Here is a 14,746-nt window from a genome sequence, read left to right as displayed (position 1 = left end):
TGCTTCTGTTTCATGTTTTGGTTTTGTGGCTGAAAAGCATGTGGGATCTTAGCACCCCGATCAGGGATCAAATGCATACCCCCGGCACTGGAAGGCGAAGTCTTAACCACCGAACTGCTGGAGAAGGGTCTGCAGCTTCTCTTACAGTTAGCTGGGGCCATGGACTAAGTTATGACTCATAACATGTGGATTCAAGTGATGTTATCATTTCCTGGCTCAACAAAAAAAAATTTCCAATCAACCCTCCACACTTCTTTGTTTCTCTGTCTGCCAGCTGGGCATAGAATGGTGGATCTCAATGGAGAAGGGGCAATTATGACCTCCCCCACTCCAGGGGACATCAAACAATGTTTGGAGATGTTTCTGGTTGTTACAAGAGGGAGAGGGAGGAACTGGTAGCTGTGCTACTGGTATCTACTGGGTAGAAGCCCAGGATACTGCTAAACATCTTCTTAAAATGCATCATTGTCTATGCTGTGTGTATATTGCTATGCGTGGACTTTCTCTAGCTGTGGCGAGTGGGGGCCACTCTCTAGTTGTGGTGACGGGCTTCTCATCATGGTGGCTCCTCTTGTTGCAGAGCAGGGGCTCTAGGGTGAGAGGGCTTCAATTGTTGTGGTGTAAACGGGCTTAGTTGTTCCCTGGCATGTGGAATCTTCCCGGACTAGGAATCGAACCGGTGTCCCCTGCACCGGTAGGCTGATTCTTAACCACCGGACCACAGTAAGGATATTGTTGTTTAGTTGCTAAGTCTTGTCCGACTCTTTGCGACCCCATGCACTGAAGCCCGGCAGGCTCCTCTGTCCATGGGATTCTCCAGGCAAGAATACTGGAGTGGGTTGTCATTCCCTTCTCCAGGGGATATTCCCCACCCAGGGATTGAACCCGCATCTCCTGCATGGCAGGCAGAAACTACTCAACAAAAGTTAATTGTCATCATCTTCAATGATTGTCCTCACCCAGGAACACCCCTGAGTATACAGGATGCTGGTGGTGGTGGGGAGGGCAGGCTGGTACCCCGTGTACATAGAATTAAGTTTATCCTTGGGAGCTGTTAGCAAAAATCAACACTGATAGATACTATTAGCCATCTGTAAAGTAGTCCAGCAGATGGTCTAATCTTCTTAGCTGGGTTAAAACCCTCCATAATTCGAGACTTGCTGACCTCTCTGTTCTCACTCTGTGATTAACATTCCCTTGACCTTCCTCCATGTTCTTTGTCTTTGGAGTTTTGCTCATGTCCTTCATCCTGCCCAGAACGACTTTGCTCTCTGCTACTCATTCATCAAGACCTGGTTCAGCCTGGATTAATACACTTGCTTGCTCTTATAATACTCTGGGCCAATCTTTGTAAGTGTACTTACCATTTTTAAAAAACTTTTCATTTTATATTGTTATATCCAACTAACAATGTTGTGGGAGATTCAGGTGGACAGCAAAGGAACTCAGACATACGTATACATGTATCCATTCTCCCCCAAACTCCCCTCCCCTCCAGGCCACCCACATGACATTGGGCCGAGTTCCCTGTGCTTTGCAGTAGGTCCCTGTGGGTGAAGCATCTTAAATAGAGCAGTGCCATACTCACCAGTTAAGATACTATTATCAGTTCATGTCTCTCTCACTTCCATCCATCGTAAACACTCTGAGTGTAGGGTGTGAGTTTTGTTTACTGTTATGTTTCCGGACCAAAGCACAAATCCAGGCACTTTGGAGTCACTCAACATATATGTAATGAAAGGACTTCCCTCGTGGTCCAGTGGCTAAGATTCCACGCTCCCAGTGCAAGGGATCCAGGGTTCGATCCCTGCTGGGAAACTAGAGCCCACAGGCTGCAATTAAGTGTTCACTCGCTATAACTGAAAGGTCCCGAGTGCTGTGACTAAGATCTGTCACAGCCAAATAAATATCAAAATGTGTATTGAATAAATTAATCTATAGACATGTGCATGTGGGGTCTTCCTGGACCAGGAGTTGAACCTGTGTCTCCTGCATTGGCAGGCAGATTCTTTACCACTGAGCCAAAAAGGAAGCCCTACAATTTTTTTTTTTTAATGAGTATAAAGGGAATGTTCAAGTAAGGGATTCTGAGCTTTCAGTGTACTGGAATCATAGAGCCCCCCCCCTTTATATTAAAATATTTATATCCCCCTTACCATGCGCTGATTCCCCTGGTGGCTCAGATGGTAAAGAGTCTGCCTGCAATGCGGGAGGCCCCGGTTTGATCCCTGGATCGGGAAGATCCCCTGAGGAAGGAAATGGCAACCCACTCCAGCATTCTTGCCTGGGAAATCCCATGGATGGAGGAGCCTGGTGGGCTACAGTCCATGGGGTCACAGAGAGTCGGACACGACTGAGCGACCTCACTACCCTGTGCTAAATCTGTGAAAGATGCTTGTGTCTGTTATTTTCTTTATGCTTCAACATCGTCCCATGACGTAAATGCCATTATTCCCCTTTCAAGGCTGAGGACTGACTTCAGAGAGGTTGCAGGGCATGACCAAGGTCACGCAGAGAGAAAGCGGCAGAGCCAGGGGCCACACCCCCTGTCGATCTGAGATTTCTACTAGGCTATCTTCTCCCTGCGTGGATCCAGTCCTCTTTACTTCATTCATCCTTCCCAGGTCCCAAACCCTCCCCACTGCCTCCCAGTATACTCACTTCCGGTTGTTTCATGGGAGTAGAGGAGGAAGACCATCCACCCCAGCAGGTAACTGGGCCATCCATTCATCTCGGCTGGCTTCTTCTTTCTGGATTGAAGGAAGACAAAAATTTGGCTCCCACGGGTTTCCTTCCTCTTCCACTAACTCCCAGGTTTGATGGCACTCAGGCTATTTTCTCTCTATCCCCAGGGGGTAATAAAAAATGGCTTACTCTTACAAAGTGAAAAGTGAAAGTGTTAGTCATTCAGTCGTGTCCAACTCTTTGTGATCCCATAAACTGTAGCCCACCAGGCTCCTCCGTCCATGGGATTCTTCAGGCAAGAATACTGGAGTGGGTAGCCATTCCCTTCTCCAGGGGATCTTCCCGACCCAGGGATCGAACCCAGGTCTCCCGCATTGCAGACAGATATATACATATACAGATTCTGTCGTTATAGAGGGGAGCGTGTGATGGAAAGGAAAGAGGAAGCATTTGTTGAGTGCTTACTGTATTCCAGGCTAGATGCCCAACATTCTCGCTGCCAGAGGTTCTCATGCCCCACACCCATCTCCTCGGCTGGCTATTAAAAGTTCCTTAACAATAAGCAAGCGTTTCTATCCTCGTCAATCGTAATTTCTACTGGCTCTGGTTGCCTCTATGCCATTTCCTCAATGACATATAAATATGCCATTCTCAGCAGAAACGACACTGCCGGTCTTAGCCTTGGCAGGCTGGGTTTCCTTTGAGGCTACTATTGCCTTGTCTGCTACTGGCTCCCAGTTACTGGGTGCCTCTCGTATGCTAGGTGTTCTAGGCTTTGTACCCACTTTACTCCTTCTAGCAAGCGGAGGAGCCAGCATGGTAATCATCTCCATTTTGCAGAAGGAAACTGGAATTTGGGAGGTTGCATAACTTATCCAAAGACTACAGATGGTAAGTGACAGAGAGCAGGTTCAACAGCTGTCAGTATTCTTCCCAGTCTCTTGAGTTATTCCCCCAAGAGTAAAGTTTTGCTCTTCCCATCTCCTCCCTACATCCTATCAGTCATCAAACCCAGGTGATTCTACTTTTTTGAATAGCTCCTGTGTCCACCCCTCTCTCTCTGTCCCTACCATTACTGATCACAGCCCGGGTTTTACCTCCTCTCCCCAAAACACTTCTTGTGTTCCCCTTGATGATACACTGGCCTCCAGTCTCTCCCGGTCTGGTATTCAAGGCTGGTGAATCGAATTCCCCTGCTGACTTTAACATTAACTCCTCTATTCAAACTTTATTCCATTCCCCACCCCCCACCCCATTTCCACCTCTGTACCCCCCTCAGATTTGAGGAGTGACAAAGAAAAAGGATTGCTGAAAGCGAGCAATCCCCAGACAGGCTCTTCTCTGTAGCAGACCCCCTTCACATTCCCGAAGAACTTCTCAGTCTCCTGAGCATCTCTTGAGTTTCAGAAAGTCTGGCTTGATGGTTCAGGATCAGAGGAATGAGAACACGCAGTGACAGAGAGCAGCAGTCGAGTGGGAGAACAGAGGCTGTGATAAAGACTAACCAGGGCAAGGTTTGTTTTGACTGTGAGGTCGGGAAGTCTCTTCAGATAAAATGACATGAAAACTGAGACCCGGAGGAAGGGAACAATGAATAGACATGAGCGGAGCCGGGCTGCGTGTCTGCGGCTCGTCTAGGCAGAGACAGCAGGACGTGACAAAAGGCATAAGGTGGAAAAGAGCTAGCTAGATGCGTTCAAGGAACAAGACGAGCTGGAACTGTATCATGCCAGCGGGATACAGTGGTGTCACTAGATACTACTCATATCTTTGGCCATGAATGCTTGGTGAGGTGAATAGAGAGGACCCTGCAAAGCCTTCCTTGTTTTCTAAATGCAAGTTTGGGACTTCTCTGGTGGTGCAGTGGCTAAGACCTAAGCTCCCAATGCGGAGGAGGATCCAGGTTTGATCCCTGGTCAGGGAAGTAGATCCCATATGCCTCAATTAAGTGTTCGCTTGCAGCAACTAAAGATGCCGTGGAGCAACTAAGACCTAATACAGCCAAGTAAACAAATAAATACATATTTTTTAAAAAATGCAACTGGAGGGCTTCCCTGTTGACTCAGTGGTACAAAGAATCTGCCGGCCGACGAAAGAGAAACGAGTTCGATTCCTGGTCCGGGAAGATCTCACAGGCCTCGGAGCCACTAAGCTCCTGCCCCACAACTATTGAGCCTGTGCTCGAGAGCTGCAGCTGCTGCGGCCACGTGCCCTGGAGCTCGTGCTTCGCAAGAAGAGAAGCCACTGCAACGAGAAGCCTGCTCACCGCAACTAGAGTAGACCCTGCTCGCTGCAACCAGAGAAAGCCCACACAGCAACAAAGACCCAGCCAAAATAAAATAAATTATCTTAAAAATGCAACTGAAAGCCACTGGAGGGATTAAAATGGGGAGAAGCAGCATTCATTAATTCAGAATTCTTCACCACTTTTATCATAACATTCAGAGTCCAAGCCCTCCCCTCAAAGCTCATTCCTTATCTCGCCTCCCCTCCTTTGATCTTTTCAGACTACACTAGTCTTTTTGCTGTTTCTTGCATAAACTAGCTGAGCTTGCTCATGCTTCAGGGTCTTGCTCTTCTCTTCCCCTGGGTGCTCCGCCCCCAGCCCCCACTCAGACCAGACATTTGCATGGGACACCAGATATGTGTGTCATAAAGGATTTTTGTGTGGACTCGAGGAGTTGATATGGACTGCCATTCTGGAAGGTTAACGAGTCTACTTGGATCAAGTCGTGGATATTAATAGGAAATAGGTTGGGGGTGGTTCAAGGCAAGGAATGGGCTATAAAGTGAGTCTTAATAGCTGAACGTCTGGAACATTCAGGTTAGGACCAAATGATTCCTCAAGCACCCGCACGTTCAAACACGTTGGAGGTCACTTTGTCCCGGGCCGTGGGGTGGTTGGGGCTGGCATCCTGCCGCTGTCAGCACACTGTTGGCTGGTAGGGACGCGAGCTGCTGGCGTCTTGGAGTCAACCCACAGTCTGGCTTGGGTGCAGTTTTCCCAGTCATCAAGTGAGGGAGAATAAAAGCCACCACAGGACCTTATGATAAGAGCCATAGATGTTGGAAAGTACTTTGCAAATGATGGAGGGTGTACAAGCTAGATGATAACTAGATAATCCCCTTTGTGAATATGGGGGAGAGACAGATTGAACCACTTCTTCTAAACTCTTTACCGCCTACAATTTCATGCTTATAGCTCTGCTTCACCATACCCTCCGATATCTATACCTTCATTAATTCATTCCCCTCAGGTTTTCCTTTCAAACCCCCTTCCCAATATTCAAATTTAATTAATCATTTTTTGGCCTATACACTGAGATATCCCTAAAGGCAGAATGTAGAATGCTGTGAAAGGCCTGAACTTGGTTTGAAAGCTTTGCCTCTCAGAACCTTTACGATGTTAAGAAAGTTATTCATTGCGTTTACACATCAGATCTTCTTCATCCATTCATCTGTCAGTGGACATTTGAAGTGAAGTGAAGTCACTCAGTCGTGTCCGACTCTTTGCGACCCCGCGGACTGTAGCCTCCCAGGCTTTTCCGTCCATGGGATTCTCCAGGCAAGAATACTGGAGTGGGTTGCCATTTCAGTGGACATTTAGGTTGCTTCTATTTCCTGGTTATTGTAAATACACATGGCTGGTTCATTTCACTGTGCAGCAGAGCTAACACAGCACTGTGAAGCAACTAAACCCCAATCAATTAAAAAAGGAAGCTGTGCAGGGCCCTGGGTCTCAGTTCTTCATCTGTAAAATGCAGACAATGACGGTAATTGCTGCTGCCTCCGAAAGTCAGCGTGAGGTAGTTAGTAGATGCTAATACCCAGGTACTCATCATCGCCAGAGATGTCCACACCCTAATCCCTGGAACCCGTGAATATGTTGCAGTGGGGATTTTGATTATGTTAAGGATCATCAGATGGGGAGATGACCCTGGATGATCTGGGTGGGCTCAGAGTAAGTGTAAGAGTCCTTATAAGAGACAAGCAGGGACCTCTCTGGTGGCGCAAGGAGGTAAGAATCTGCCTGTCAAGGCAGGCGACATGGGCTCGGTCCCTGGTCCGGGAAGATTCCGCGGCACATGGAGCAACTAAGGCTGTGCACTGCACTGCTGAGCCCAGCCACTAGAGTCAAGGGTCCTGGCATGGAGAGCTGCAACTGCTGAAGCCCACGTGTCTAGACCCCGCCCTCCGGAACCAGAGAAGCCACTGCAGTGAGAAGCCGGCGTACTGCAGCTAGAGAGTAGCCCCTGCTCACTGCAGCCAGAGAAAGCCCTCGTAGAGCAATGAAGACCCGGTGCAGCCAAAAATAAATAAAGGAGGTTTTTCTAAGGGAGGTAGGAGAGGCAGGAAATCAGATGGAACAGTGGAGGCAGAGGTTCGAGTGACATCAGGAAGGGGCCATGAACCAAGGAGAGCAGATCGTCTTTATGGAGTTTGCTACAACATTGATTCTGTTTTGGGTCTTGGGTTTTTGGCCCCCAGGCATGTGCAATCTTGTTTTCCCAGGCAGAGATCAAACCTGCACCCCCTGCATTGGAAGGCAAGATCTTAACCACTAGACCGCCAGGGAAGTCCCACAGAGGGGCAAGTCTTTAGAAGCTGGAAAAGCTGGGAAATGGCTTCTCCCCTAGAACTTCCAGAAGGCACACAGCCCTGCCAACACCCTGATTACAGCCCAGCAAGTCTTCTGACCTACAGAGCGTAAGAGACTAGATCTGCGTGGTTTTCAGCCGGATAAATTTTTTTTTGCAGCAGCCCCAGGGGACTAATGCAGACCCAAAAGGCTTTGAACACCACCTGGCCCATAAAATGTGCTTAGTAAATATGAGTCGTTATCATTTTCATCATCAGTGTTCCCATCTGAGTCAGTCATACTGGAAGATGTCCAGGAAAGATCATTCCCAACCCTAGTCCTTCTCGTAAGCTGGCTTTGTGACTCTGAGCATTTCACCTCTCATAATATCTGTTTTAACAACCGCTAAATTTATTTATCATTGTGGCTTTGACAAAGGATGGTCCAGACGTGAATTCCAGCTTATCCAGGGGATCTTGGGCGTGATATGGGTAGTGACTGACATTCAGGGTCTTGGTCTATATATGGGACTACTGAAATCTACCCCACTGGATTGTTTTCAGAATGAGATGAAACCACCTAAGCAGAATTCTTGTTACATGATGGGAGCTCAATAAATAACAGACGTCAACATGTGCTGGGCACTTGTGTGCAAAGCGTAACTTTGGGTGCTTTGTTTAATTAGCATTTAATTATTACAAAACTCTATGAGGTGGGACTTCCCTGGTGGTCCAGTGGTTAAGAATCTGCCTGCCAATGTAGGGGATACGGGTTCGATCCCTGGGCCAGGAAGATTCCATACCCCTTGGGTAAGCTGGTGCACCACAGCTACTGAGCCCCGAGCTCTAGGGCCCGTGCTCCACAGCAAGAGAAGCCACTGCAATGAGAAGCCCATGAACCACAACGAAGAATAGCCCCCAGCTCGATGCAACTAGAGAAAGCCCGAGCGCAGCAGCAAAGACCCAGTGCAGCCAAAAATAAATAAAAAATTAATTGTAAAAAACTCGATTAAAAACCCCAGGAGGCCGGAACTATTATTAGTTTGTGTGATAGAAAAATAGACATGGAAATATACGGTGACGGCCTATAACGGTAGACACAAAACTCAAACCAGGCAATGCAAAGAGGCTATGCTCTTCATTGTTAAACCAAACGGGATGAATTTCTACAGAAGCAAGTTTCTCCTTTTTTTTTTTTTTTTTCCTCTTTGGAAAATAGTTTATTAATTCATTATAGAGACAGATACATGATCAATGCCTTGGCTTAATACTAAAGAATATTATAATCGTAAGGAGGGAAAAAATGCTGGGAAAATAATTAAATAGTGCAGCAAAACTAAATACAAACAAAAAAATGAGTGGGTACCAATGACACTTGTCATGCATCAGGAAAAGGTTTTTCCCAAAACCCATAAGGCATCGATGGCAGATGACAAAGGGATTAATACCCTGTAAAAGGCCAATGGACTCTTTTCTAATAAAAGTACTGCCACAAAGACACAAACCTAACTCTTCCAAATTGCCCAGAGCTCAAATCATATATAATGCCAGTGAGTGATAACTTTCTTATCAACTGTGAGATAAGCTTATTACCAGTTTTATTACTTATCTCAGAGCCAAGTTTCTTGAGAGGATTCAATGCAACTTCAGACTTTAAGACTCTCTTAACTTTAAGGTACCATACTTGTGACTGTTACTAACCACTCTGCCTGGAGCCCGGAAAGACTGACTGCCCAGCTTTGAGCAGAAGGGAAACAAGTCTGAGAATGGAGTACCACCTTAGGTTGGGTAAGAAATGAGGATGCAAAGAGGTGCTCGCCCTAACCATCATGACTCTCTCTGTGCAGCTCAAAGTCTGACTTCAAAGCTACTATTTCAATCACACATTGAACTGTTTGTTCTTAATCTACACCTTGCTTCCTCTAACACCCTCTTATTTTTGACCTAATCAGCTTCCAAACCAACACACCTCAGACCTTTCAAATATTGTCAGCTTCCCCAGCCCTACCATCCCTCCAAATTCTCTTGTGAATCTGGCTCTCGTTCCTCAAATAAGGGTCACATTTCACTAAGCTTGCTGGAGAAGCGTCAATTACAGGAGACCATAATGGTCAAAACCGTCTGGACTTTGTCTAATAGCAACGACTGGAAACAAGGTGAATAGTGAACGCGGGAGAACTGGTACAGTGGATTCTGATTTGCCCACATGGACTAACCCCGTGATACTTTTCAATAGAATGAGTTGGATATGTATGTTCTGCTATGAGAACACTTAAGTGAAAAGCACAAGTTCTAGACAAGAATGGACAGTGTGATTCTAAGTGTATGTAAAAACTTCTGTATCCACTTTTTGATCCATTCAGATGTTCATTTACTCATTTGTTACACATTTGCTGTGCATCCTCTATACGGGGTTGTCAGTGACGTGGACAAGTGAAGTTCTGGCTCATATAAGGCTGATATTTTAGACTTCCCTGGTGGCACAGTGGATGAGAATCCACCTGCCAATGCAGGGGACGCGGGTTCGATCCCTGGTCCAGGAAGATCCCACACACTGCAGAGCAACTAAGCCCAAGTGCAGCTACTACTGAGCCTGTGCTCTCGAAGTGCGGGTTCTGAAGACCATGTGCCCTAGAGCCTGTGCTCCACAACAAGAGGAACCACTCAAAAGAGTAGTCCCCTCTCACTGGGACTAGAGAAAGTCCATGCAAAGCAGTACAGACCCAGCAAAGCCCATACTGTAAATACATAGATTCTTTTTTTTCTTAAGGCTAGTATTTTACTCGGAGAAGGCAATGGCACCCCACTCCAATACTCTTGCCTGGAAAATCCCATGGGCGGAGGAGCCTGGAAGGCTGCAGTCCATGGGGTCGCTGAGGGTCGGAGAAGACTGAGCGACTTCACTTTCACTTTTCACTTCGATGCATTGGAGAAGGAGATGGCAACCCACTCCAGTGTTCTTGCCTGGAGAATCCCAGAGGCGGCAGAGCCTGGTGGGCTGCCGTCTATGGGGTGGCACAGAGTCAGACACGACTGAAGCAACTTAGCACCAGCAGCAGCAGTATTTTACTGGGATGGGGAGAGAGGAAAAAGGAATAGAGGTTCCATCTGGGATGATAAACCAGTCCTAGAACAAGATGGGAGTCATGGTTGCACATTATTGGGAATGTACTTAATGTCACTGACTGGTCCATTTTAAAATGGTCCATTGTAGGGAGTTCTCTGGATGTCCACACGGAGTGGTTAGGACTCCACCCTTTTACTCACAGGGCTAGGTTTGATCCCTGGTAGGGGAACTGAGATTCTCTCAAGCCATATGGTGCATCCAAAAAAAAGGTTCGTTATAGGTTATGTGCTGCTGCTGCTGCTGCTAAGTTGCTTCAGTTGTGTCCGACTCTGTGTGACCCCATAGACAGTAGCCCACCAGGCTCCCCCGTCCCTGAGATTCTCCAGGCAAGAACACTGGAGTGGGTTGCCATTTCCTTCTCCAATGCATGAAAGTGAAAAGTCAAAGTGAAGTCGCTCAGTCATTTCCGACTCTTAGCGACCTCATGGACTGCAGCCTTCCAGGCTCCTCCGTCCATGGGATTTTCCAGGCAAAAGTACTGGAGTGGGGTGCCATTGCCTTCTCCGCAGTTTACCACAATTAACAAAAATCATCAAAATCATTTCAGAATAAGTGCAATGGAGACAATAAACAGGGAGCTGTGGTAGATGGTGCCTGACAGGTGTCTGCTTTAGGTGATCAGGGAGGTCCCCTCGGAGCACAGCCAAGGTGAGGTTGGAGTCAGCTACACAGTCGTGGGGACGAGCATTCCAGGCGAGAAGACAGTACGAGCAAAGACAGCAGAGAGGGCCCTCCTAGGGCACAGAAGGAGGTCCACGCGGCCAGGCCACGCTGAGTGCCGAGGGAGGGAAAGCGCATTGGCCACGGAGGGCCTTGTGGTTCTCCACGAGACACTGCAATAGTGTTTTGCACGGGCTCGCACAGAAAATTCTCCTGAGTGGACACGTGAGAAAGCAGTTAATACTGGTCACCTCTGAGAAGTGGAAATGAACAACCCAGGGGACACATGAGACTTTTCCCACATACATTGTTACCTTAGATGTGTATGGTACATCTACCACGTACATGGTTTTCTTAATTAAAAACGAGAATTGTGCATGTTGTATCTGTATGCACAGACAATATAGTTGTATGCGTGCTTGCACGCACAGTCCGTGTCATTCACTGCGTGCGCTCAGTCATGTCTGACTCTGCGGCCCCATGAGCTGCAGCCCACCAGGCTCCTGTGTCCATAGGACTTCCCAGGCAAGAATACTGGAGTCGGTTGCTGTGCCCTCCTCCAGGGGACCTTCCTGACCCAGGGATCAAACTCGCATCTCCTGTGTCTCCTGCATTGCAGGCAGACACATGATAGATATTTAAATGCATTTACACAAATGCATACATGTTGGATGTGCATATATACACAGACACACAAATAATTAAGACTGGGAGATAAAACATAGAAGAGCCTTTGCAGAAAAGCAAAACTACAAAATTACAAATTTAAAATGGCAAAATTTCAAATCTGCATGGATAGCTGGCTTAAGGGTGGATTAGCTTTATAAAGTAGCTCTAGGGACCAAATTTACGGAACATCTATAGGGCAAAGCACAACGCCTGCGCCTTCCTCAGAGCCAGCATTTCATAGCGATTACGAGACCGTGTGGACGCTTCACTGACCTCTGGCAGAGTGACTCCAAGCAAGACCTCCTACAATTAGTTAATAAGCAAACTTACTTTGGGAATATTTTATGATTTTCCTCTCTCTTTTCCTTTTTGTTATTGTCTGTCAAAGTTTTCAGAGAATGTTCAGTTCAGTTCAGTCGCTCACTCGTGTCCGACTCTTTGCGACCCCATGAATTGCAGCACGCCAGGCCTCCCTGTCCATCATCAACTCCCGGAGTTCACCCAAACTCATGTGCATTGAGTCGGTGATGCCATCCAGCCACCTCATCCTCTGTCATCCCCTTCTCCTCCTGCCCTCAATCTTTCCCAGCATCAGGGTCTTTTCCAATGAGTCAACTCTTCACATGAGGTGGCCAAAGTATTGGAGTTCAGTTTCAACATCAGTCCTTCCAATGAACACCCAGGACTGACCTCCTTTAGGAATGGACTGGTTGGATCTCCTTGCAGTCCAAGGGACTCTCAAGAGTCTTCTCCAACATCACAGTCCAAAAGCATCAATTCTTTGGTGCTCAGCTTTCTTCACAGTCCAACTCTCACATCCATACATGACCACTGGAAAAACCATAGCCTTGACTAGATGGACCTTTGTTGGCAAAGTAATATCCCTGCTTTTTAATATGCTGTCTAGGTTGGTCATAACTGTCCTTCCAAGGAGTAAGAGTCTTTTAATTTCATGGCTGCAGTCACCATCAGAGAATGTTACTGTCTAGCAAATGCTTCCCCTACTTAATGATAGTCTGTGTTCTTAATCTCTGTTCAGCTATTTCCATTCATCTATTCATCCATACGTCTGTCCTTCAGCCCTTCTGTCCATCTATCCATCATCCATCCTTCCACCCATCTCCCCATCCTTCCTCCCATCCATCCATACATCTGTCCTTCAGCCCTTCTGTCCATCTATCCATCCTTCCATCTCCCCATCTTTTCTTCATCCATCCTTTTATCTATTCATTTAATAAGTATTCCACAACCCTACTATTTATATTGTTTATTTGGCAACTACCAAAAGGAACTGTACACAATTTTTGACTTCAACAGTCAGATCTGAGACATCTGTATCTATCACCCAAGGTAGAAAACAAGAATAGTCACACCAGGTAGTATTAAGGAGCTGAGTGGGAGGCCAGGGAACAGTCTAGCCTATAGCCTCCACTCTCTGGTTTTCTTAAGCCAAAAATATCACAGTGGAGCAATGAGAAAAGAATGGCACCCAACCAATCAGGGCTCAGAGCCCACCTCTTCCATTTGTCTGCTGGGTAGCCTTGGAAAGGTCATTTCACCTCTCTGACTTCCAGTTTTCAATGTTCCTGTCCGTCAAGTGGAGATAATAACCCAACTAAGACAGCTATTGTGAGGATTAAGGGAGCTCATGGGCATAAAGCCACTGGAGTACGGACTACCTTCAAAATGCCGAGTCCTTCCGCTCCTCAGCAGCAAATAAAACCTCCACTTAAGACTCCCTCCCAGACACACACCCCCCTCTTCTATTACGGATCCAGGCTGCCTTTGGAGAGAGGGGAACAGGACCTCAGGAAGACCTCTCTGAATCTCAGCTTCCTCCCTCATCAAACAGAAAGAGTGAACCTTACCTTAGAGGCGTGAATGCCAAGCTTCACAGAACCGTGAAGCTATTCGATCACTAGCAGGAACTCAGCAGGCAATCTGTCCAGGCTAGTTTCCTTTTCTTCCGTCTCTTTCCCCCAAAGTCAGGAGGAAGGCAGCCTTCCTTAGCCCGACATTGTTCACACACTGGGATTTCACCCACTCCCGACCCGCCCTCAAGGCTCCCGCCCCCACTTTCTCAGGCTTTTCATTTCCAGAGCTCTAGAGCCGCGTTGTCCAATATGGTGGCCACTTGTGGCCCGTTAGCATTTGGAACGCAGCTAGTTCAAATCATCACAGGTTGTGAGCATAAAATACTGGACTCTGAAGATGCAGGGTGAAAAAAAATGTGAAGTATCCCATCAATATTATGTTGAAGACATGTTAAGGTGGTATTTTAGATATCATGGTTCAACAAAATATATTATTTTTTAAATGGCGCTGTTTCTTCTTTTGCTTATTATCAGTGTGACCGCCATGATACAAATAGCTCACATCATATTTCTCGCAGTGGACAGCGTGGCTCTAGACCCCTCCCTTCCTTGCTGTGGGGGCCCCCAGGTCCTGATTCTCACACCCTCCTGGGTTTCTAGGTTGAAGTGTACCTTTAAGAGAGTCGTTTTCCGCCCTAGCTGTCTTCACGAGCCTTCTTTAAGGTTTTGCTTCCAAAATCACTGGATTATCTGGGCACTGGCCCGATTGTTTTGGCTCCAACCCGTCTGTAGGATGAGACTGCAGTTCCCCCAAGGAGGGTTCTCTGTAAGTGGTTACAATCAGGGGCAGTTTGGGTGGGATAACCCCATGGTTAATGATGTCCCAAGGGGATCTCATGCATATCTATGAGGCTCATAAAATTCAATCATGGATATATTAATGGGGTCTTGCGGGGGCTGGGATCATAGACAAGAATATTAATGAACAGAGGAGAAAGAGTTGCTGGAGCTACAAGGAAGTGGACAGGTTTCAGCTGGACAATGAAGCTCCTAGAGCCTGAGAATTTTCTAGAATGAAGGGAAGTGTGCACACACACACACACATTCAGTTGTGTCCGACGCTTTGCAACCCCATGGACTGTAGCCGCCAGGCTCGTCTCTCCATGGAATTTTCCAGGCAAGAATGCTGGAGTGGGTTGCCACTTCCTAGTCA

The 14,746-nt window shown here is 47.0% G+C and overlaps 1 protein-coding gene across 4 annotated transcripts in view; it reads right to left on the bottom strand.

The window, feature by feature from the left end:
• The window catches only part of ELSPBP1 (epididymal sperm binding protein 1), a 73,087-nt gene that overhangs the window by 10,014 nt on the left and 48,327 nt on the right, over positions 1 to 14,746 (bottom strand). The window contains exons 1-2 of one of the 4 annotated variants that reach the window (XM_027978548.3): positions 14,206 to 14,446; positions 2,662 to 2,750 (exon numbers count right to left, since the gene is read on the bottom strand). In XM_027978548.3, the coding sequence (XP_027834349.1) occupies positions 2,662 to 2,731 (70 nt within the window). In that variant the 5' untranslated portion in view covers positions 2,732 to 2,750; positions 14,206 to 14,446. Of the gene's footprint in view, positions 1 to 2,156; positions 2,368 to 2,661; positions 2,751 to 13,587; positions 13,750 to 14,205; positions 14,447 to 14,746 lie in introns of those variants that run through there. The other 3 variants (XM_060398723.1, XM_060398724.1, XM_060398722.1) reach the window with 3 other exon arrangements.

The sequence above is a fragment of the Ovis aries genome, chromosome 14 (assembly GCF_016772045.2).
Source record: "Ovis aries strain OAR_USU_Benz2616 breed Rambouillet chromosome 14, ARS-UI_Ramb_v3.0, whole genome shotgun sequence".
Taxonomy (NCBI): Eukaryota; Metazoa; Chordata; class Mammalia; order Artiodactyla; family Bovidae; genus Ovis; species Ovis aries.
Note: the sequence above shows the minus strand (reverse complement) of the source record. Positions and strands in the feature narration are given on the sequence as shown.